We start from the raw sequence: 26,056 nt of genomic DNA on the forward strand, positions 1-26,056 counted from the left end.
AAGTGCTTAAAATTAATAAATGTAAACATCTAAACGAAAGAGCTCAGATATAAAACAACAATAAAATTAAAGAAAGAAATAAGTTATCCACATCTGTGCTCGAAATACTGACAATTGGAGTCTGTTCTGTTGTGTTCTTACTGGATTTTAACCCCGTGTCAAAAATATCATTCGCTAATCTTGCGGCCACTCCGATATGTGAATTGTTATAATGAACAATGATTACGCTGAATACTATAGCTAATTTGCTCTATTTGGTCGTTCGATTATAGGTCGGGTCGACCGGATGCTGAATCGACCAAGGAAGATCAGCGTTCTTTTGGAATCATTCCGGTTCGAGCCTCCACGAAGAACGGTCGCGTTTTTTTTATCATAGAACTAAAGAGGTGCTATTCGGTGGATGAGCAGCAGAACAGTTAAACTTGAATCGGCTATCCAGTTTGCAGATAAGGTTTTCTACTTTCTTTCTTGTAATTGTTTTGCTTGAAATTTCAATCGGTTCACCTTCATGAATTATCTCTTTTTTTATACTTGTTTGTTTACATCCTGTGGTGACTCATCCGCGACACAGATTCTTCATCTCTATTTTTATACGTCGGAAACGTTTTCTTTTTTCGAACAAAAATAACTGCTTAGCTCCACGAACCAGATATTCCAGAGTTTTATATATCCGCTGTTGTAATCCAACAATCGACGTGTGTTATACAGTACAGAATAAATCTGGCGGCGTTATTTGGTTGAAACTTGTTTACGACTAACTAATTAAGTCAATACGGGTTAGTACAAAACGGGACAGCTGTACGCAACAGTATTTGATACTTGTAAAATGTATTGACATCGCATTAATATTCACAATTTTGCACAAGTTTTACGGTAACCTTGGTTGAAAATTACAATACATAACCAAGTGGTTTCATGTCATTTTTATTTGAACCACATACACATTAGCGAAGGTTTCAGTGAGTTCCGAATAACGACTAAAAATTCCTCTGTAGGAAATGAGACTTGAGTTCCCGAACCCGAATCCATCCATATACTCTTGCTTATACAGGTGGGTGATATTGCTCCGAATACGTTATACAATATATAAGCGTTAGTTGTTATGGTTCCGGATCAGTCTATACAGTCATGCATATGTCCGTGAACCGTTCACAAAGTATTTCTTATAGTGGTTGTTACTGGTCCGGATCTGTCCATACAATTTTGCTGAAACACGTTGTTGTTATTGGTCCGGATCTGTCCATACAATTTTGCTGAAACACGTTGTTGTTATTGGTCTGGATCTCTCCATACAATTTTGCTGAAACACGTTGTTGTTATTGGTCCGGATCTGTCCATACAATTTTGCTGAAACACGTGGCTGTTATTGGTCCGGATCTGTCCATACAATTTTGCTGAAACACGTTGTTGTTATTGGTCTGGATCTCTCCATACAATTTCGCTGAAACACGTGGCTGTTATTGGTCCGGATCTGTCCATACAATTTTGCTGAAACACGTTGTTGTTATTGGTCTGGATCTCTCCATACAATTTTGCTGAAACACGTGGCTGTTATTGCTCCGGATCTGTCCATACAATTTTGCTGAAACACGTTGTTGTTATTGGTCTGGATCTCTCCATACAATTTTGCTGAAACACGTGGCTTTTATTGGTCCGGATCTGTCCATGCAATTTTGCTGAAACACGTGGCTTTTATTGGCCCGGATCTGTCCATATAATTTTGCTGAAACACGTGGCTTTTATTGGCTCGGATCTGTTCATACAATTTTTCTGATACACGTAGCTGTTATTGGCCCGGTTCTGTGCGTACAATTTCGCTTATACACGTGGCTGTTATTGGCGCGGATCTGTCCATACAATTTTGCTTATACATGTGGCTGTTATTGGCCCGGATCTGCCCAAACAATTTTGCTAATACGCGTGGCTGTTATCGGCTCGGATCTGTCCATATAATTTTGCTAATACGCGTGGCTGTTATTGGCCCGGATCTGTCCATACAATTTTGCTAATACGCGTGGCTGTTATCGGCCCGAATCTGTCCATACAATTTTGCTGATACACGTGGCTGTTATTAGCGCGGATCTGTCCATACAATTTTGCTGATACACGTGGCTATTATTTGCCCGTATATGCCCATACAATTTTGCTGATACACGTGGCTATTATTGGCCCGTATATGCCCATACAATTTTGCTGAAACACGTTGTTGTTATTGGTCTGGATCTCTCCATACAATTTCGCTGAAACACGTGGCTGTTATTGGTCCGGATCTGTCCATACAATTTTGCTGAAACACGTTGTTGTTATTGGTCTGGATCTCTCCATACAATTTTGCTGAAACACGTGGCTGTTATTGCTCCGGATCTGTCCATACAATTTTGCTGAAACACGTTGTTGTTATTGGTCTGGATCTCTCCATACAATTTTGCTGAAACACGTGGCTTTTATTGGTCCGGATCTGTCCATGCAATTTTGCTGAAACACGTGGCTTTTATTGGCCCGGATCTGTCCATATAATTTTGCTGAAACACGTGGCTTTTATTGGCTCGGATCTGTTCATACAATTTTTCTGATACACGTAGCTGTTATTGGCCCGGTTCTGTGCGTACAATTTCGCTTATACACGTGGCTGTTATTGGCGCGGATCTGTCCATACAATTTTGCTTATACATGTGGCTGTTATTGGCCCGGATCTGCCCAAACAATTTTGCTAATACGCGTGGCTGTTATCGGCTCGGATCTGTACATATAATTTTGCTAATACGCGTGGCTGTTATTGGCCCGGATCTGTCCATACAATTTTGCTAATACGCGTGGCTGTTATCGGCCCGAATCTGTCCATACAATTTTGCTGATACACGTGGCTGTTATTAGCGCGGATCTGTCCATACAATTTTGCTGATACACGTGGCTATTATTTGCCCGTATATGCCCATACAATTTTGCTGATACACGTGGCTATTATTGGCCCGTATATGCCCATACAATTTTGCTGATACACGTGGCTGTTATTGGCCCGTATATGCCCATACAATTTTGCTGATACACGTGGCTGTTATTGGCCCGTATATGCCCATACAATTTTGCTGATACACGTGGCTATTATTGGCCCGTATATGCCCATACAATTTTGCTGATACACGTGGCTATTATTGGCCCGTATATGCCCATACAATTTTGCTGATACACGTGGCTGTTATTGGCCCGTATATGCCCATACAATTTTGCTGATACACGTGGCTATTATTGGCCCGTATATGCCCATACAATTTTGCTGATACACGTGGCTGTTATTGGCCCGTATATGCCCATACAATTTTGCTGATACACGTGGCTGTTATTGGCCCGTATATGCCCATACAATTTTGCTGATCCACGTGGCTGTTATTGGCCCGTATATGCCCATACAATTTTGCTGATCCACGTGGCTGTTATTGGCCCGTATATGCCCATACAATTTTGCTGATACACGTGGCTATTATTGGCCCATATGTGCCCATACAATTTTGCTGATACACGTGTCTGTTATTGGCCCGTATATGCCCATACAATTTTGCTGATACACGTGGCTATTATTGGCCCGTATATGCCCATACTATTTTGCATCGAGTAGTTCTGAGCGGCGTCAAATAAGCATGATTTTTTTTACAACATTAACACACATAGTCTTAAAACTCTTTATATTATTCATATTGAATACTTCGAGGGCCTTATCGATTGTAACAAACTGAAACCAAATCACATTTATATTCTACGTAAAACGACAATTGTCTAATCAAAGACAAAAACTGTAAAACTAAATTAAAAGGTTTACACACGCAGTAACGCTTACATTTAATTAACTACATAATGGATTTTGGACAATGTCATTCATATATTTTTTTAAATACATGTGGGTTATGAAAAGCTGTATGCAGAGCACTAAGCATTTTTGCATCATAAACAAAGATATTTAGGCATAACTTATTCTACGAAGGAAACATTTATATTTTTACTAGTGGTGTGTTGCCTTTTATGTGAGGAGATTTACTTGGGCGTTTGAGCCGATAACAACAACAAACACAAAACATCTTACTCGGTAATGTGTTATCCTACCGCAACCCAAATTCGACGACACCTAAATTCGACGATGTTCTATTTGTATTGATTAAATGGATGATTATTGTCTTGGAATCATTTCAAAGTAATACAGCCGAGTTTAAAATATTATTTTGTGCTATTAAACATTTCATTATTTCTTTCATTATTTGCTATATATTGCTTCATGTAACTGTTACATCGTCGAATTTGGGTCACACCGGGATATGTCTTATTTTTACTTTTACTGTTGCACGGTGTTCATTTTTACAGATTAATTTAATTTCCACTTATGACTTGTGTACTTTTCTCTATGTGCTTGCATCTGAAAACGCTTTTTAATAGGGAGCTAGTCAACTCGTACCTAAGTCAACTCGTACCTTCGGCTTCGGTCAACTTGTACCCGATTTGGTCAACTCGTACCCGATTTTTGGTCAACTCGTACCCCCACTAGTCAACTCGTACCCGAATTGGTCAACACGTACCCTCCTAAATATTATTTATATATATCAAAGACGTGAAATATGTTTTTGTATATGATTTTGATATGAATATAGATAAAGGTTATACAAAAAATGTATTTTTTTTCAAAAGTAGACAAGTTCATTATTTTTTCACACGTGTATAATTATAAAGGACGTGTTTGTCGGCGTTTTGTTTGATAAGATGTTGACTAATAACACCTTTATGACAATAGGACCGTCGGCGATTTGTTAAACAATTTGTTTGTCGTGCATCTAAAATGACACGCGCAGATTGGCTTTAATCATTAATCTTTAATATCTTGAAACTAAATACGGACTCTGTGTTTCGTGTCTTGGACTTATTTAGATTTATTGTTTATCGTGGATTTCAATTTAAAAGTGTTTTGTTTAATTAATCTGCTTCATCATGGATGAGGGAGATAGGGACTGTGTTTGTGTTGTTTGTGGACATATTGTTTCCGATGAGTTTAAGGCCATTATGTGCAATGAATGTGATAGATGGCAACACAGACACTGTAAATCTGGTAAGTAATTCCTTTATATTTTTTTCATAAGTTTCATTCGAGAAACGGACCTCTATAGAAGCTTAAACTAAGGAATACAAACCTTTTTTTGTTATAACTGATGTTATTTAAATCTTTATAATTATATAGCGCCAGTACAAACGTATACAAATGTATACGGTATCGGGTCCGCGACGTTTGTGAACGTTGGCAGCATCGGCTTTATGGAACTGGTTAGTTTAATTTAATTTGTCAATTGTATATAATAAAAACATTTCAATAAAATATAACTATTCAGTTTTTATTATTTTATCATTATTACTAGCTATAATCATTTATAATAAACTATTTGGAACTGGTGAGTATGTAAACTGTAAATTATAATTTACACAATATAAAGTGCATCATTTATTATTTTATATGTAAGCTGTATATATTAAATTTATAAATTATTTGTACATTAATATGTGTATTATAATCATTAAGATTATGAGATTTTGAGTGTAACTTCTTGCGTTGTTTATGGTTCTTTCATTCAGCAATATATAACCACCGTCTGTCAGATTATCTAATTTATTGTAATCTTGTCGATCCCTGCATAGGCAAATAAATTTAAAATTCATACAAACATCATTAAATCTCAATAAAAACATCATCAATATTCAATTTACTAAACTGATCAACTTCTCGCGTGTATTGCGCTGTGCGAAGTAGCAACTGGCCTTTATTGATCAATGTCGATTAATTAAGAGATTAAAGAGATAACGGTCTGTGTTAATTGATTGAGTGTCGTATTAACCTAATATAGTTAACATTGAGAACAATTACTAAATCATATTGAAATTAGTTATGTAGAATATGATTATTAAGTTGAAACTATTATCCTAAAGAGTATACTAAATATTGATGCATGCATAAATCATGTTTATAAAACAGAACTGTTATTATTAATTTTTTTAGAAATTATCTTTAATATGATTTTTAATATGATTATTAGCGTATGATTAAGTAAATAAACATAAATTATGTAAATGAAACAGAGCAGTATATTTTAATTTTTGTAGAAATTGGCCTCAAAGAAAATGTTCAATTATAATAAAAACATTAAGGTATAAGATTATTATTATTTAATTATATAAATATTAAAATGGTAAGCAGCGCAACTTAAAGGCCAATTTCGTGAATTATGTAAACGGTCTCCAAATGGAGTGATAGAACGTCAATTTATATTAAAACTTTAGTCGATTTCGTCTGCCTTTTCAATTAAAAAGACCATTTATTGTATAAGCAAACCAAAATGACCGATATATATTATATATGTTAAAATACATCTTCGGTGATAGGTTTCTCTTCCGCAATTGACATAGTAACACGACTAAATGTACGTTAGAGTAAGAGTTACTAAGAGTAAGAGAAACGCTTTAAGACCCATTTTCACATGACGAGGCTATAAAAGTGTAATTTGAATGTGTCGAAAGAAGTTCGGATGTTAATCAAATAAAGACATATTAGTCGCATATTCATTGAGTCAAATGTGTGTTATGAGTTTAAGCGAATATTGATATTTATTTCTGATTGTCGGTATATTGTGTTTGCAACTTTTTATTATTCTATTTCAGGCCAATGTTGATGCGGGGACCGACCTCTTCAAATCGTCGATGCTATCTCCAATCGTGTTGTGAACTCTACAGACGTTGAAAAACCCAGAACACAAGGGTTGGTTCTGTTTCTGTTTCAAGTGTGAAACTTTGTTGCTGAACATAATCTATGTCGGTCGTTGTATTAATTTTAATAAAAGTTCTTGTGTTCAATACATGTATGAAGTATTTGTATAAGATGGTTTGTTTGTTACCCTGTGTGAAATATATTGTTTTTTTTGTGTTAAATGTGAATGTAGTATGTGTTATTTAAGTGTTTTATAAATGCAAAATAAAAACACATGAGACAATAACTTGCATTCTTTTTATTTTAATGTTCAAATTATTCGAATATCATGACCGTTGTTTCAAATTTACATGGAAATCTAATAATTTTATTGAAGAATGCTAAAGCATCTAAATACTCATTAAATCCGTTTGTTTTACACAATAATCCTAATCTTTTTAAATTGATTAGTTAGTTGTTAGTTTGGATACAAAGGTGTTCTTCATTTTTACAAAGGTGCAGATTAAATCGATTTAGATATTAACGACCCGTGTCAAGTAATGTGTTAATCAATATTTAACAAAGGTGAAGATTAGGTAAATTACGATATTAACGACCCGTGTCACGTTGGTGGTAATAAGTATTTTAGGTGTTGATTAATTGATTAAATCATGGACTCAATTTTGAGACGAACCATAATTCAAGGCATATATATCAACAACAACAACAACAACAAAATTTATTAACTAATACACAAGTGTAACGACATGGATGATAATTATTTTGCAATTTGGTAATATTTATAAAAATCATGCAATGGAAGAAGTTAACAAATATTTTACTGAATCATACCGTAAATTTTTTTCTTTTAACATCGATAATGATAGTTGTTAATAAATATATATTTTGAAAGATAAATTATTTCTATATATTTTGAAAGATAATATAATCTTTGTATATTGGACATATTAATAATATATATATTATATATATATATATATATATATATATATATATATATATATATATATATATATATATATATATATATATATAGGTAATTACTTTAATTAGTCATATCGTACCCTGGTAAAAAACCATACAATTTATGTTAGTCTATGCCAAATATAACTTTATTTGGTCAACTCGTACCTGCAATAAACATAAAACACATCAAATGCATGCAAACACCCATCGCAATTTGTTTCCATAAAGAACAAAAATTAAAAAGGTACGAGTTGACCAATCTAAAAAATGACTAAAGTACGAGTTGACCAAATCGGGTACGAGTTGACTAGGGTACGAGGTGACTTAGGTACGAGTTGACTGGAAACCATTTAATACGTTATGACCGCATTTCACAATCCTTCAACATTCTGTTTTCACTCAACTTTGACACTTAACTTAAGGAAATTACAATCCACCATAGAATGTTAACAAACTATCAAGGTAACAATGATGAAACTGTATTTTAACAAGTTTTTTTATCATAGAAGATACAATGCGAACTTACTTCAGAATAAAACAAGGACTAAATGTTCAACATTTTGTCTCCCCAACGAAAAGGCACATAATATTAATAGAAATAATACATGTAGGTGACATTCTGTCTTTGAGTGTGACAATTTGTTTTCAATTTTAGTCATACTTTTACTGAATCACGTTACTGAAATACTGTAGAAAACCATGAAAAAATCCAAACAAACTGTTAGTAATAAAAGAATCTTTAATACCATCATATATTTATTTCAGTGAAAAGTGTCACACTTAACCCAGAAAAATTCAAATGATCCAGTCTTACGTTTCTTAAAAGTGAGACAAGATGGTAGGCATAGACATGGATGTGATCGGGGACCTGCCTGGCTACAAGTTCATATTGAAAGCAGTTCTCAAGGCACAGATCCAGCAACTGGTATGTACCATTCTTGAAAAGTATAGTTAAAAAGAAAGAAACATTATAATTGACTTTAAATAAAAGAAACCGAATCATTGTTATTTCATGAACAAATTGTCTTAAAAGCCTAACAGTAACAAGCCTAAAAAATTATTGATTGATGAACAATGACAATGCTAATATAATTGTCAGTATAACATGACATTTAAGAACATTCAAGTCTTTTATGTGGAGTGCATAGACTGTTATGGTGCAATATATTTTTTTGTTATGCAGAAATTTGGGTCATGTTACACCAATTTTTAGGGTTTCAGTGAACTTAGGTATTTAATAGACTTCCTTTGAACAAACAAAAAATTAAAAGCAGTATGTGTCATCTAAAAATAGCCTAGTGGACTCAGTTTTCTAATAAAATGAATTTTAGCAGTGCTGTGGAAAAATGGGGCTTAATGCATGTGATAAAAGAATTGTCTTAGTCTAGCCTCTGCAATCTGCACAGGCTTATTAGAGGTGAACTTTTCCCTTTATTATAATTTGTCTTTTAACGGAATTCCCTTCTTCCTTGCGAACTGCTAAGGCTAATCATGTTCAACGCTTTACGCACATGCATTAGGCCTTATTTTCTCAGATTGGGAGCTCATTTCTAGTTTTATTCTTCTTCTTCATAATACTTTAACTGTGTGTATGTCTTCAGATTGACCAGCTGGCAGCGTGTACTGATGAGGAGTCCGTTATCCTGACAGCCAGCGTGTCTGATGGATCTCTCAGCCACCTCGGGTCAGAGTCTGGAAAATCTTTCCTCCAGGAGAATGATGATGTCAAGTCCAAGTTTCTTGGATACTGCCTGAAAAGTAGGTTTGAATATTCCCATTCAGGGCAAACAGATTCCAGTTTTCTGCTCGTACTGAATCAGGAGTTTTGTTTCAGGATGAGCTGAATATTCTGGCCTTTTGTCCGATGGTATGAGTGCATTTTTTTGCCAACCAGTGATAATGGCTGAAGAGCATTAAGTGTTACAACTGTCGGTGTGTGTGTCAACTGTCTGTGTGTGTGTGTTTAATTGTGTGGGACATTTTGATTTTGATTTATACTTTTGTATTTTGAAATAAATTTGCACAAATGATCATTATAACAAGACTACATGTCCGCCAAATTTTGCTCACTTTTAGGTCAATGTCACATTTGACATTTTGTTATGCATTTAGTGAAGGTACATAATTATGACCAGCCCATCACTTTGTGAAGTATAAAGGGATTTAAAAATAAATTGGCACAAAGGACCATCATATCAAGGAGATGTGCTGTGTGCAACAACCATTTTTTTGTTTCAAGGTCAAAGTCACAGTGGACATTTGAGCTTTTGCATATTCCTTATACAGTCAATGTTACATCTTTGTGTCCGGCTCATAATTTTGTCTAGTATGAAGAGATTTAGAAATAAATTGCTACAAATGACTATTATATCAAAATGTTGTGTCCTGTGCAACAACCATGTCTCTTGCTTTAAGGTCAAGGTCACAGACAGTGGATATTAAGTTTTTGCATATGCCTTATTTTTATATGGTGAAAGTACATATGTCAGACCAACATTTTTATGTGCATAATGGGATTCAAAATAAATTATCACAAATTATCATCATATCCAGTCCACATGTTGCATGCAACAACCACATAGCTAGCTTCAAGGTTGAGGTCATAGTGGACACTGGAAAATAGACTTGACAAATATAGCTTAATGCATGTATCTGGATGGTGTATGGCGTGAAATAACCAAATAGGGTGCATGTTTAAATGTCAATGGCACATATGTAAAATAGACTTTACATTAAAAAACATTTACAAAGGACTTGTATATACATGTACATGCTATATATTAGTTACACTTACATTTGTATCATTTTAATACCAGTTTGTGCAGCAAACAATACTTGTAACATTTTTAGTCTATTGGAATATGGCTGGGACATTTGTGTCCCTCAAACAGATGCTTAGTTTTAAATTTTATATTATAACATATCATACATCATTTTACAATTGATGTGAAAAGGATGAGTACAAATCACACAAGGAGGTGTTAAAAATCAGTGGCCCTAAGCCTTGTTGTGCCTGCTGAAATCAGTCAAACCTTTCCCTAGGATTGTTAAGGCATATTCCATGATTGTATAAAGACCTGCGGCTTGTAATAGGTTTTTATTGTTAAGCTTGAAGGATAGTCCTAGCAATTGTACTCCCCTATTTGTCTGTGCCTGTGTAAAGCTTAGTTTAGGTTTGCATGCAACATCTCAATATCACTGTTTATTCAATAGGTATTGAATTCTCCATAAACACATGTGTTTGAGGTCCTTTTGTCTGTCACTTAGAAAGTTCCATAACTCTGACCTTCAATTAAGCAAAATGATTGGCCCTTTATTTACAAGCCAATTTTTATATCTACAACAGATATTGAAAGGTATCTTTTCATATGTGTTCAGGGTCTTTATAAACATCTACTGAAGAACTTCAAAATAAAGTTTGAGTGCAATAAATACATATCTCTGTAGTCCGTAACAACATTCAACTGAAACTTCACACATGTCTTTTGGTTCATTGTTTGAGGTCACCAACCAAGGCATATAACCATGATCTGTAATTAATCAGACTTATGCCCTTTTTTTGTTCGGAGAAAATAAGGTTAAGCTCTGTGTGCAACAAGTCCATTTTTAGCTCGACTATTATATATGAAACTCACTTTCCTACTCACCCCAGCGTCGGCGTTTCGGTAAGCGTAAGCGTGCAAATGCTCAAGTTTTCGTACTACCCCAATTATTTTCATTGTCCCTTGACATATTGCTTTCATATCTTGCATACTTGTTTACCAACATGACCCCATCCTATAAACAAGAGCAGACAATTCTATCAAGCATTTTGTCATAATTATGGCCCCTTTTCCACTTAGAATATGCAGCAAATGTTTAAGTTTTCGTATTACTCCATTTATTTTCATTGTCCCTTGACATATTGCTTTCATATTTTGCATACTTGTTTACCTACATCACCCCAACCTATAAACAAGAGCAGACAACTCTATCAAGCATTTTGTTATAATTATTGCCCCTTTTATACTTAGAATATGCATATTATTGACAAATCTATGTTAAAGTTTGCATACTACCCCAAATATTTCCTATATCCTTTGACATATTGCTTTTATATGTTGCATACTTGTTTACCAACATGACCCCAACCTATAAACAAGAGCAGACCACTGTATCAAGCATTTTGACATAATTATGGCCCCTTTTACACTTAGATAATTGAACATTTTGCTTAAATTGCCATAACTTCTTTATTTATGATCACGTTTTATTATTACTTTGACAAAACAACACTTACCTGAATACCACAATGGATTCCACCCAAGCAATACCCCACGCCCCTACCCAGAATCTCTTCCCCCCCAACCTCCCCCCCCCCAATTTTTTTTTAAACATCATCTAATAAATTACCACACCCCACATTATACCCCCCTCTCACTCCCCCCCTACCCCCCCCCCCCCAAATTTTTTTTATATTATTTTTCCTTTTTTTTTATTTTTGAAAGATCGTCTAATAAATTATTGAATATGAACAATTTCCCCATGATGGCTTACGTTATACTGTCAAGCACTCGAATAGTCAAGCGCGCTGTTCTCTGACAGCTCTTGTCTCTATATCTACAAAAGATATTCAAATAAAAACCATTTCTTCAGGTTTCCATGTGAAGGCGCAACAGGAAAGAATACAGCCTTTGCCATCGTACAGGCTGGTACATCAGTCACGTCAGACCCATCATCATGTTGGCGCGACACGGGCCAATACCTGCACATTCCAAAGACACCAGCCGTACCCTAGCAATAGAAAGGCTTTCAAGTTGGCCAGTGACAGCCCAGTAGTTCCTCTTGCAATAGTGGCCAACACTGCCAGAGATTCCAAAGCTTTTGCCTCAGCTACTGAAGGTGCAGAACTGGATGAGGATGCTGGTACTGTGTCCCTGGATTCTGAAGAACAGTCTGACGCAAATGAATCCCATTTCCCTAAGAATGACATACAGAGTAACAATACAACAAAGGTTGACGGACACCTTGTCAAGGAAGATAACTCTGCTGGAGAGGAAGGTGATAACAATGACAGTGTTGTGGGTGTCAGAGTGAAGATTGAGTCTGGGGTGGACTATAAGCAGGACTCAGGCTGGGACCCGGATGAGTCTATTGACCTGGGTCAGTATTCGACAGAGGCCTCAGGTAGCTCGACGGGTCAGGTCATGGAAAACCCAATGGCTCATCACAGTAAGTTTATATCTGTAGTGGGCAAATCCTTATCTGGGACAACAATTCACCTACACTGGATTTTTGTTTAGAAGATACTTCCTTCAAACAAAAATTCCATAAAAAGGGGACAGTGGCAAACTGCACTGACTAATCTGGGACGTTACTTAGAGAAAATTCATCCATTCATTAAACCCAGTTTTTCCAGAACGAGGCAAAACTATAAGTAGCATAACTAAAAGGTAAAATTTACACCCCCAGAAACCCGATATGATGTTAAAAGTTGGACATGCTCGGAAATGTTTCTGATCAATTTCTAATAACAGTTCTATAATTGTTTAAAGGCATTTTTGAATTAAAATATATTTTAGTAAATGGAAAGGTTTTATCATGTATGTTAGAAAAATACTGGTAATAATTATTAATTATCCCCGCCGAAAAAAAATTCGGAGGGGATATAGTAATTGGTCTTGTCCGTCTGGCTGAAACTTCGTCCTGAGCATAACTCCAAATCTATTCAATGGATTAACTTTAAACTTGGAATATTAACAGATGGCAGCTAAGAGAAGTGCAGTGACCAAGAACCATAACTCTATCTACACGTACCTTAGTTTTTAGCTCGACTATTATATATGAAATATAAAGTGGAGCTATCCTACTCACCCCAGCATCGGCGTTTCCGTTACCGTTAGCGTGCTAATGTTAAAGTTTTCGTACTACCCCAATTATTTCTTCGTCCCTTGACATATTGCTTTCATATCTTGCATACTTGTTTACCAACATGACCCCAATTTATAAACAAGAGCAGACAACTCTATCAAGCATTTTGACATAATTATGGCCCCTTTTCCACTTAGAATATGCAGCAAATGTTAAAGTTTTTCGTACTACCCCATTTATTTTCATTGTCCCTTGACATATTGCTTTCATATTTTGCATACTTGTTTACCAACATCACCCCAACCTATAAACAAGAGCAGACAACTCTATCAAGCATTTTGTCATAATTATTCAGCGATTTTTTTGTCCAATTGGGAAAAGTACCCGCACCGGTCCAATTGGGAAAAATTGAGTTGTGAAAACCTGAAAATTGGGAAAAATCGAGTTGTGAAACCCTCAAATTGGGAAATTGGAGAATTTTATTTTATGCTCCCAAATACATGTACTTTAAAATTGATAACTTAGTGTTTTCAAGCTGTCAATATTCTATTTACCTAGGTTCAAACCATAGAGCTGCATAGGGAAACTAACAACATGTTGCATTTTCCAAAAATAAAATATTTTTTTTTTGTTTTTTCCTTAATTGGAAATTTTTTGGACAGCAATTGGGAAATTTGTAGTTTTTTTGTTATTGGGAAAGTGCGGTTTACCGGTACTTTATTAAGAAGGAAAAAAATCGATGTTATTGCCCCTTTATACTTAGAATATGCATATTATTGAGAAATATATGTTAAAGTTTGCATGCTACCCCAAATATTACCTATATCCTTTGACATATTGCTTTTATATGTTGCATACTTGTTTACCAACATGACCCCAACCTATAAACAAGAGCAGACCACTGTATCAAGCAGTTTGACATCATTATGGCCCCTTTTACACTTAGATAATTGAAAATTTTGCTTAAATTGCCATAAATTCTTTATTTATGATCACATTTTATTATAACTTTGACAAAACAACACTTACCTGAATACCACAATGGATTCCGCCCATATAATACCCCACGCCCCTACCCAGAATCCCTTCCCCCCCCCCCTCCCAACCTCCGCCTCCCCCCAAAAAATTGTTTTTTTGTTAAACATCATCTTATAAATTACCACACACCACATAATACCCCCCTCTCACCCCCCTACCCCCCTCTACCCCCCCCCCCAATTTTTTTCAACATCATCTAATAAATTACTATACCCCACATTATACCCCCCTTTCACCCCTACCCCCCCCCCACCCCCCACCCCACCCACCCCCAATTTTTTTTTCTGAAAGATCGTCTAATAAATGACCACACCCATTATAACCCCTCTCAATTCCCCCCTCCCCCGATTTTTTTTATTTGTGAAAGATTGTCTAATAAATTATTGAATATGAACAATTTCCCCATGTTGGCTTACGTTATACTGTCAAGCACTCGAATAGTCGAGCGCGCTGTCCTCTGACAGCTCTTGTTGAATTATCTCCCCTTTTATATAACTTTTAAGTAAATTTTTGTCCGGAGCATAACTCTAAATATACTAAAGGGATTTACTTGAAACTTGAAATTTAAACAGATGGCAACTAGGAGAAGTGCAGTGACCAAGAACCACAACTCTATCTACCTTAGTTTTTGAATTATCTCCCCTTTTATATAATTTTAATTAAATTTTTGTCTGGAGCATATCTCTAAATCTACTGAAGGGTTTTACTTGAAACTTTAAATATAAACAGATGGCAACTAGGAGAAGTGCAGTGACCAAGAACCACAACTATATCTACCTTAGTTTTTGGATTGTCTCCCCTTTTATATAAATTTAAAGTAAATTTTTGTCCGGAGCATAACTCTAAATCTACTGAAGGGATTTACTTGAAACTTAAAATATAAACAGATGGCAAGTAGGAAAAGTGCATTGACTAAGAACAGAGCTCCAGATAAGGTTTTGTGAAATTCTTAAATTACTACCAGATTTTCAAAAAGAATTCTTAACTCAGAACTTTTTTTCATAACGTTACAACTAAGTTTTCGAGAATAATTCATATTTTTTCTAAATGACCTAAAAATAAATAATAATGGTTATTTTCATGCAAAAAAATCAAAATAAACATACTAGCAACGTTATTTAAACGAGTTCAACAGTGTCTTTTGCAGTATTATACAATTTTATTTTGCAAATACCTTCATATGCCCAAACTGTGCTTAGATTGCATGCCTTAGATGAATTTTTACATATTTCACAATTAAAACGGGTCTCCCCTTCAATCTTTTCAACGATTAGCCACGGGACTTGTCCCTTCCTCTCGTTCAATGTTTTTTGTGTTTAAGTTTGGACCCGTCGTGTCGCGTTTTTTTTTAGCTTTTCCGACTGTGTCGGCAACTGAACATACAGCATCGTATAAGATCTTGTCTATAATGTCTTTCTAAACATTTAACTTCGGCTCACTTTGCGTACAATATGTTAAAAGCGTGTTTTTGGACGCTTTGCAGTTTTTTAGGACGCTCTCTGGGCGCCGCCATTGTTTTTTGACAGATAGACTGTATACACCGCTTTTATTGGAAAAAATGTGCTTTGTTTAACAAACCCGATAACCATTCTATATAAGCACCGCAAAGATCTTTAATACGCGAAAAGCACTCAATAAAAATTGATACGAACCGATGTAAACATAATATTCGTAACTTGATTTTGTAATTCTTAATGGTACAACAAGATTTTAAAATAAATACATAACGGACTTGAAAATAATTCGTAATTACGAAAATACGACCCTTATCTGGAGCACTGTAAGAACCATAACTCTATCTACCTTAGTTTTTGAATTATCTCCCCCTCTGTATAACTTTAAAGTAAATTTTGTCCAGAGCATAACTCTAAAATCTACTAAAGGTATTTACTTGAAACTTGAAATATAAACATATGGCAACTAGGAGAATTGCAGTGACCAAGAACCATTACTCTATCTATCTTAGTTTTTTAATTATCTCCCCTTTTATATAATTTTAAAGTAACTTTTTTTCCGGAGCATAACTCTAAGTCTACTGAAGGGATATACTTGAAACTTGAAACTTAAGCAGATGGCAAGTAGGAGAAGTGCAGTGACTAAGAACCATAACTTTATCTACCTTAGTGTTTGAATTATATCCCTTTATTTAATTTCAAAGTAAATTTTTGTCCGGAGCATAATGAATTATCTCCCTTTATTTGTTTTTACAAATATTATTCTACTCTCTAAAACAAATGTTGTCATACAAGCAAACACATTTCAGCAGGCATTTGGCACTAATGTGACAAGCTCTTTTTGAAATGTGTTTATTTGAAGTCCGTGATGCAGGGATTTGTCCCCAATTTAGACCTTTATTTACAAATTTCATTAAAGGTATGCCAATGAAACAGTTTTTGCACCAAAAATGATATCAACAAATGTTCCCGAGTAACTTATCTGCCAGGGGTTCTTTAAAAAAAAATTGTGTTGGTGGAGAAATTCAACTTTACATTCAACATGTTGATGAAAAAATGATATGACCCGGTGTAGTGCCAAAGATGCCAAGATAGGACAGGAGTGCAGTTCATTCATAAACTTAAAAGCTCAATACATGTATTACAGCTGATTTATGCCCACTCTGATGCATTGTAGATCATTTTCATTGAACTTTGAGGTTTCATAATAATATCCGTTTTGAAGCTTAGTTTATTGACAGCTTATTAATTTTGTATCTTTTTTTATTGTTTGAAAATCATTGTTAATGAAAAGCAATTGATTCATACAGGTGAACATATACATCAGTTAGGCAATCTAAACGTTTATATAAATATTTTATGCCTATAGTTCCAATTATGGGTAGACTTTCACAAATCTGAACTAAATTGGGATCAATGATACATGACTTAAAGTTGACAGCTTTGCAAACATCTCCGACAATTCACATGTGTCAATGTGTGTTTATTTTCGTTCTTTTTGGTAATGACATATGCAAAATGTAAACATAAATTTTCAAAACCCAATCCAAGGCTCTTTCTTATGTGTATTTGTATAGATAACAAGCAGTTCTCATTTGCTGAAGCCCAAAGCCTTAAAGGAATATATTCAGCCAGATTTCAGCAAATTATAACATTTAAAACTAGGGTGTACTTTCCATTTTAGCGTAACACTTACCTGAATACCACAATGGATTCCACCCAAACAATACCCCACGCCCCTACCCAGAATCCCTTCCCCCCCACCCCCATTTTTTTTTTTAAACATCATCTTATAAATTACCACACACCACATTATCCCCCTCTCACCCCCCACCCCCTACCTCCCACCCCCCCCAATTTTTTTAAACATCATCTAATAAAAATTACTACACCCCACGTTATACCCCCCTACCCCCTCCACCCCACCCCAAATTTTTTTCTTTCATTTTATTTTTTTAAAGATCGTCTAATAAATGACCACAACCCACATTACACCCCCTCTCAACCCCCACCCCCCGATTTTTTTTGTTTTTTTCCTTTTTTTATTTTTGAAAGATCATCTATTAAATTATTGACTATGAACACTATCCCCATGATGGCTTACGTTATATTGTCAAGCACTCGAATAGTCGAGCGCGCTGGCCTCTGACAGCTCTTGTTGAATTATCTCCCCTTTTATATAACTTTAAAGTAAATTTTTGTCCGGAGCATAACTCTAAATATACTTAAGGGATTTACTTGAAACTTAAAATATAAACAGATGGCAACTAGGAGAAGTGCAGTGACCAAGAACCACAACTCTATCTACCTTAGTTTTTGAATTATCTCCCCTTTTATATAATTTTAATTAAATTTTTGTCCGGAGCATAGTTCTAAATCTACTGAAGGGTTTTACTTGAAACTTTAAATATAAATAGATGTCAACTAGGAGAAGTGCAGTGACCAAGAACACAACTATATCTACCTTAGTTTTTGAATTATCTCCCCTTTAATATAATTTTAAAGTTAATTTTTGTCCGGAGCATAACTCTAAATCTACTGAAGGGATTTACTTGAAACTTGAAATATAAACAGATGGCAAGTAGGAAAAGTGCAGTGACTAGGAATCATAACTCTATCTACCTTAGTTTTTGAATTATCTCCCCTTTATATAACTTTAAAGTAAATTTTGTCCGGAGCATAACTCTAAATATACTGAAGGGATTTACTTGAAACTTGAAACTTAAACAGATGGCAAGTAGGAGAAGTGCAGTGACTAAGAACCATAACTTTATCTACCTTAGTGTTTGAATTATATCCCTTTATTTATTTCAAAGTAATTTTTTGTCCGGAGCATAATGACTTGTCTCTCTTTATTTGTTTGTACAAATATTATTCTACTCTCTAAAACAAATGTTGTCATACAAGCAAACACATTTCGGTGGGCATTTGGCACTACTGTGACAAGCTCTTGTTGAAATGTGGTTATTTGAAGTTCATGATGCAGGGATTTGTCCCCAATTTAGACCTTTATTTACAAATTTCATTAAAGGTTTGCCAATGAAACAGTTTTTGCACCAAAAATGATATCAACAAATGTCCCCGAGTAACATATCTGCCAGGGTTTTTTATGTCCCCCACTATAGTAGTGGGGGACATATTATTTTTGCCCTGTCTGTTGGTCTGTCTGTTGGTCTGTCTGTTGGTCTTTCTGTTGGTCTGTCTGTTTGCGCCAACTTTAACATTTTGCAATAACTTTTGCTATATTGAAGATAGCAACTTCATATTTGGCATGCATGTGTATCTCATGGAGCTGCACATTTTGAGTAGTGAAAGGTCAAGGTCAAGGTCATTCTTTAAGGTTAGAGGTCAAATATATGTGGCCCAAATCGCTTATTTTATAAATACTTTTGCAATATTGAAAATAGCAACTTGATATTTGGCATGCATGTGCATCTCATGGAGCTGCACATTTTGAGTAGTGAAAGGTCAAGGTCATTCTTCAAGGTCAGAGGTCAAATATATGTGGCCCAAATCGCTTATTTTATGAATACTTTTGCAATATTGAATATGGCAACTTGATATTTGGTATGCATGTGTATCTCATGGAGCTGCAAATTTTGAGTGTAGGGTGTACTTTCCATTTGAGCGTAAATGCATATTGAGAGAAATCGTCAAGATTGCATTTAAATTTTATAGCTTTGGTCTTTTATCGCTATACTCATTAAATGACGTCATAGTATGTGTTTTACTTTAAGTCATTTAAAGTTTCACCTCATGGATAAAATGTATTTATCGTATTAACTATTAAGTACGACATAGAGTTTGTTTGCAAATCGCGTAACCCACTAATGTGGATTATTAACTAACAGCTCGCGAACACGTCGTGAATCTCTCTCACTCTGCTTCTCTTATCTGTGTCTGTCTCTGTCAGTGTCTGTCTGTTTGTCCGTAGTTTGTCCGCACATACCAGAGCTACAGTAGGGGGTTCTCTTTGTCTGGTTTTCTGTACAACTTGACACAATTAGGTTCATTCCGTAAAAAACGCTCTTACTGGGTTAAAAATATACTTGTGGGGTTAAAAAAAAAGAACAAAGAAACATCAAAGGCATAACCCCATAATATACCTCTAGTTAGAACGTCCGTCCGTCCGCCCTCTCTCTCCTTCCTTCCCTCTCTCGCTTCAAATGTTTTATCCTCGAATCAATATTAACTTATTAAGCAATGTTATTATAAAACATAATAATCTTAAAGGTAAATATCTATATGATTATTGATATTATCGAACAAACATTAGCTTGTTTCATGGCTTTTTTCTGCCCCATATTTATACAAGATCACCGCCTTGCGGGTGCAGACCGCTCATCTATTTTCTTTTTAAAGGTGAAGGGACTCTCATTTTCAATCACAAAGGAGGGAGGGGTGGAGTGAATAGGGATGTATAGTGTGGGGGTGTGGACATTTATTACATTATCTTCCAAAAATATAAAAAAATCGGGGGGGGGGGGTATAGTATGAGGGTGTGGTTGTTATTTGTGAGATGATCTTAAAAAAAAAAAATTGGGTGCGTTGGTTGGACGGGATTTCAAACATAAAATAATAAAAATAAATATTTGTGGTTTTTAACCGTTTAAAAAAAAATGGGTGGGGGGTGGGGTGCGGGGGGGGGGGGGGGGGGTTATAGTGTGAGGGTGTGGTGGCCATTTGTGAGATGATCTTAAAAAAAAAAAATAGGGGGGGATTCGGGGGGGGGGGGGGGGGAGGGCACGGGGGATGGTTTGGGTGGAGTCTATTGTGGTATGTCAGGTAAGTGTAGTTTTGTCAAAGTATCAATCAAATCTAATCATAAATAAAGAAGTTATGGCAATTTTAGCAAAATTTAATAATTTGACCTAGAGAGTCAAGGTCATTCAAAGGTCAAGGTAAAATTAAACTTGCCAGGTACAGTAACCTCATGATAGCATGAGAGTATTTGAAGTTTGAAAGCAATAGCCTTGATACTTAAGAAGTAAAGTGGATCGAAACACAAAATTTAACCATATATTAAAAGTTACTAAGTCAAAAAAGGGCCATAATTCCGTAAAAATGACAACCAGAGTTATGCAACTTGTCCTTTTACTGTACCCTTATGATAGTTTGCGAGTGTTCCAAGTATGAAAGAAATATCTATGATACTTTAGGGGTAAAGTGGACCAAAACACAACACTTAACCAAATTTTCAATTTTCTATGTATAAAGGGCCCATAATTCCATTCAAATGCCAGTCAGAGTTACGTTACTTTGCCTGCACAGTCCCCTTATGATAGTTAATAAGTGTTGCAAGTATGAAAGCAATAGCTTTGATACTGTAGGAATAAAGTGGACCTAAACACAATACTTAACCAAATTTTCCATTTTCTATGTATAAAAAGGGCACATAATTCTGTCAAAATGCCAGTCAGAGTTACATTACTTTGCCTGCACAGTCCCCTTATGATAGTTAGTAAGTGTTGCAAGTATGAAAGCAATGGCTTTGATACTTCAGGAATAAAATGGACCTAAACACAAAACTTAACCAAAATTTTCAATTTTCTAAGTATAAAAAGGGCACATAATTCTGTCAAAATGCACGCCAGAGTTATCTAACTTTGCCTGCCCAGTCCCCTCATGATAGTAAGTAAGTGTACCAAGTTTGAATGCAATAGCATTGATACTTTCTGAGAAAAGTGGACCTAAACGCAAAACTTAACCGGACGCAAACGCCGACACCGACGCCAAGGTGAAGACAATAGCTCATTTTTTTTCAAAAAATAGATGAGCTAAAAAAACAACTTTGGCCTGTTCATTCTGTGCACTGTACAGAAACAGCGAACCAATATACCAAGATTTAAGCTGGTGTTAGATGGAATGAAATCCAAAAGTTAATAATACATCACTATCGTCGAAGTTTAGATTATTTCAAGGATTTCCTGTCTCCATAGTCTGTCCCGTTTTACATAGAATGCATTTTGTTTGATACACTAAAATCATGTATGTTTGAAACACTTGCTCGATAATATCCGTACAATAGAGGTATTTTAAGATGAATTGACAACAAAATAAAACACATGCATTGCATGTAGGTTCTTTGAATGCACGTAAGTTTAAATTCGTACCTTCGCACAATAGGTTTCAAATGCCTACAAGCTTACGCTCATATTGTATATTTCAGACATGGAGGATGACAACTTCTTTGAGTCAGAAAATGTACCTCATGAGGATGACAATGACGCAAGTTTACTGGATAAGTCTTCCATGGAAGTTTCAAGGAAAGAAGAGGCACTCGCAAAAAAGTATGAATGTAGGGTGTGTGGAAAAACGTTTAAGTACAAAAGTACCCTAAAGCGGCATATGAATGTCCATGACACCAATGCAGCTGGAGCCCAGTACAAGTGTGGTTCATGTACATTATTTTTTTATGGGGAAACACAGCTATTACAACACAAAACTGATAAACATGCATCTCATCTGTGTGTACAGTGTGGAAAAACGTTTTTTTTCCAAATATTCACTTGAGAGACACCAGACTATACATGGTATTGGTAGTCCTTCAAAAAGCTTCAAGTGCTTGCATCCAGGGTGTGAGAAAACTTTTGTAAGAAAGGATATCCGAGATGATCACACCAACACACATGGTAATTTGTTACCACATGAGTGCACAAACTGTTGTAAGCGGTTTAATAACCGCAACACTATGAAGGCTCATAAGAACGTATGTCTAGGTGAGAAGGAATATCGCTGTTCCATGTGTGAGTCGAAGTATTGTCGGCCTGCTCTGCTGAGGGACCATGTTATTGCTGTACACCAAAAGGTTGAACTGAAATGCCCAAAATGCGGAAAGGATATCGTGTACAAAAGCAATCTACAAAGACATCTGAAGAATTGCATAGGCAATTGATTTGGTCTGATTGTCTTTCCATGGAATTGTTGTTTTTTGGAAATAGTTTAAAACACTGGTTAATGTTGTACTAAGGTACATAGCTTATTACACTTCGTTAAGTGTATTCTTTTAATTATTTGAGGACTTATATCCTTGCTGTTTAAAGTGTTTTAATAAGAAAGTCTACAATCCTGTTCTTATAAGTATTCGTTTATTTACACAAATGATTACGTATACCTTATGGGTAGGAAAATATATGCGAAGTTTAAAATGAACAAGTTATTTATGGCATTTTATGCAACCATATTCTGATATAAAAGTAGAGCATGATTAATAGTCTTGCTAAATTTCTGCAGATCTTAAGGTTAATAAAATTTTCATGTATTGCATGAATATAAACTTTGAAATAAATTACAAATGTATTTTAAATTTTCACTAAGTATAATAAGCTACTTTAAGCCATGTCGAAGTAAGTCTCATTAGGCAACATGTGTGTCGAATGAGTAATTTATGTTATGCTGCACATAGTTTGCAGTTAAAATTACATGATGTATGAGAATGTCATCACTAGGCAACGCTAATGTTTTTGGAATTACATGTATCTTCTGCTTGTAAATCGCCTACTGAATGTAATGAGTCATGTAACTGACATTTTTATACATTTTTACTTTTTTCCATTTTTGTGTTTATTAAGGTGACAAACATCAACTGTTAAAATAATAAGTCAACCTTTTTGGTAAAAATAATGTTTTTATCGAATTTTCGAAATTGACATAACGAACGCATGTCATTTTCTGAATGTAAAAAGTAGCGTAACTGACATTTTGTTAAATTTTCAGGAGAAGCAAAAAGATGTTTTATTAAAATAATAAACGTTTTTCCACATTCAAATTTTCTGATTAGTATTATAATAAAACTTGAAAAACAAAACAAAACTCCAAATTGATATGTCTTTTTTTAAAAACAATCAAAATTTAAGAAAGAAGCAGTTATCATAATTTCAACACTGAAATATTGTGAGCGCAAAAAATAACGTAAGTGCTCTTACTGTATTTCAGAAAATGTCTGAAAATATGCTTTCCTGAACAATTCACAAAATGTCAGTTACCCTAGTTATTACATTCAGTAGACGAAATGTGTTCTTTCCTTTTATTATGTTATATTGATTTAACACGAATATCTCTACAAAATGTATACCATAATGAAGGTGTGTTTTAATAGCAGCACTTCTACGTTTAAAACCTAGAGGAAGTTACATGTATCTTGCAAATCAAGACGTTTATACTTTATACTGAGGTTTGTCTCCTGATCATTGATACTCAACATTTGTAAATTCAATTTCTGTTATACACTTTCTATGACTTACTGCAACAGGCAACAACTAGAAATGGCGCAGCAGAGGCAGACGCTTATCCCCACGCCGCATGTTTGACCCAGGGGCACCCCAGAGTTGGTAATGGGGCCATGCATTGTTGAGATTAACCGTATCGTCATAAGAAATGTTCAGTATCAATTTGAAGTAAATTGGTGTAGAAATGAAGAATTTAATGTAAAATAACCTAAAAAAATGAGTGAAAATCTCTGACCCGGCCCCCATTACTTTTGACCCAGGGGTCAGATCTAAATTCCAAATAGTGCACCGTCACACATATGCTCATAGCTACCATGTGTGTAAGTTTCAAGGTTCTAGTGCTAATAGTGTAGGAGGAGATACATGTAGTGGCCAGGACGGACGGCGGAGATAACCACATAATCCCCACTTTTTCTCCAAAAAGCGTGGGGATAACTAAACAGTGTTTTGTTTGTAATTAAAAAGATTCTAGTCTGGGGTTATGAATTCAGTAAATGAGAAGTGATGGTCCATAAAATAACAAATGTTTTATGTACTTACATAATTTTATTATATTAACTTAGTATTTTATCAAATATCATGTCAATCATATTCGTAGAGGCTGATTGGACAGTTGATTGACTTATTATAGTTTGTTTACTCTAAATGAAATGCCTGTACAAATGCAAGAAAAATAGTTATCAAGATTGTATTCTGTTAACCATTCACATTGATGAAATATGCCTTCCAATGCACATTTTAATTTATGTTTTAGGTCAGTATAATAAACCTGCGTTACTTTGCAAACTAAGAACATGTAAAGCGTGCATAATTCTTTGTTTACATTGCTTCAAAATCATGTGTAGACATTATCATGATTAGCCTACATTTCACACAGGCTTATCGGGGACGACGCTTTCCATTTTTTGTATGTAGTGTTTCTCATTAGCCAAAATCCAGTTTAGAGGCAAAGTGTTGTTCCTCATTAGCCTGTGTGGACTACAAAGGCTAATCTGGGAAGACACTCCGCACATGTATTATGCCCCATTTTTCCAGAGCTTAAACAAAGAGCTACAGATCTATTGATAGGTCTTAAAAGAGCTAAACATCCTGGTTTTAAATAATCAAAATACAGAATTGAACAGGATACATAACACCACAACGTAAAAATCGTCAACATGTTCACATGTTCTGATCATATTAGAAGGAAGTCTTTGTTAAACATACCTTTATTCATATTGCACAGTATTCAAATAATTTAAAATGTGATTTCATAAACAACAACAAATATACTTGAAGAATTCACCAATACCCCGTCTGCAAAATTGTAGAAATATCAAATATTACACGTGTTTATTGCATGTTACTGCTCAGCACATGCAATTCAGATACTAATTCCCACTAGTACAGTACGGAGATTGGGTATAGTAACACATATGAAATATGCCTTTGGTGCATTGGTGTTCATACCTTCATTACTAAGACATGGTTTATTAAATTAAATAAATGTTCAATTGAAACAATACAATTTAGCCACACTTTGGGATAACGGTACTTATGCATCTTGCATTCTGCACAGGCTAATCAGGTATGACACTTTCCGCGAAAATCAAGTTTGGGCAGAAAGTTTTGTCCCTGATTATTCTGTGCAGACTGCACAGGCTTATTCAGATCGACACTTTACACACATGCGTTAAGCCTTGTTTTTCCAGAACATGGCTCAAGTTATAAATAACAACAACAAAAGTTACAACTGAGTTGATATACTAATCATATAACAGATTAATTATCCAGTGATGTTCATTTGTTCT

General features: G+C 35.1%; 1 protein-coding gene across 7 annotated transcripts; it reads left to right on the forward strand.

Moving 5' to 3' along the window:
* The first annotated feature begins 797 nt into the window (after positions 1–797).
* LOC127864586 (zinc finger protein interacting with ribonucleoprotein K-like) lies at positions 798–23,337 on the forward strand. 7 transcript variants are annotated; one of them, XM_052404328.1, is made up of 7 exons: positions 4,063–4,078; positions 4,775–5,086; positions 6,685–6,781; positions 8,462–8,621; positions 9,298–9,454; positions 12,332–12,907; positions 22,208–23,337. In XM_052404328.1, the coding sequence occupies exons 4-7, from the start codon at positions 8,532–8,534 to the stop codon at positions 22,549–22,551; spliced, it is 1,167 nt and encodes a 388-aa protein (XP_052260288.1). In that variant the 5' UTR covers positions 4,063–4,078; positions 4,775–5,086; positions 6,685–6,781; positions 8,462–8,531; the 3' UTR covers positions 22,552–23,337. The 7 variants fall into 7 exon arrangements, with proteins under 7 accessions (XP_052260291.1, XP_052260288.1, XP_052260292.1 ...); XM_052404326.1 differs by lacking the exon at positions 4,063–4,078 and having other exon boundaries at positions 4,216–5,086; XM_052404329.1 differs by lacking the exons at positions 4,063–4,078; positions 4,775–5,086 and adding an exon at positions 5,122–5,298.
* The last annotated feature ends 2,719 nt before the right edge of the window (positions 23,338–26,056 follow it).

Source organism: Dreissena polymorpha, chromosome 1, assembly GCF_020536995.1.
Source record: "Dreissena polymorpha isolate Duluth1 chromosome 1, UMN_Dpol_1.0, whole genome shotgun sequence".
NCBI classification, from domain to species: Eukaryota; Metazoa; Mollusca; class Bivalvia; order Myida; family Dreissenidae; genus Dreissena; species Dreissena polymorpha.

What these genes read in the sequence shown, in the direction of transcription:
- LOC127864586 (XM_052404331.1), top strand. Translation starts at nt 8,532, where the DNA reads ATGGTAGGCATAGACATGGATGTGATCGGGGACCTGCCTGGCTACAAG. An exon ending in AGGCACAGATCCAGCAACTG is followed by an intron (nt 8,622 to 9,297) that starts GTATGTACCATT and finishes GTATGTCTTCAG; the next exon opens with ATTGACCAGCTGGCAGCGTG. An exon ending in AAACCCAATGGCTCATCACA is followed by an intron (nt 12,908 to 22,207) that starts GTAAGTTTATAT and finishes TGTATATTTCAG; the next exon opens with ACATGGAGGATGACAACTTC.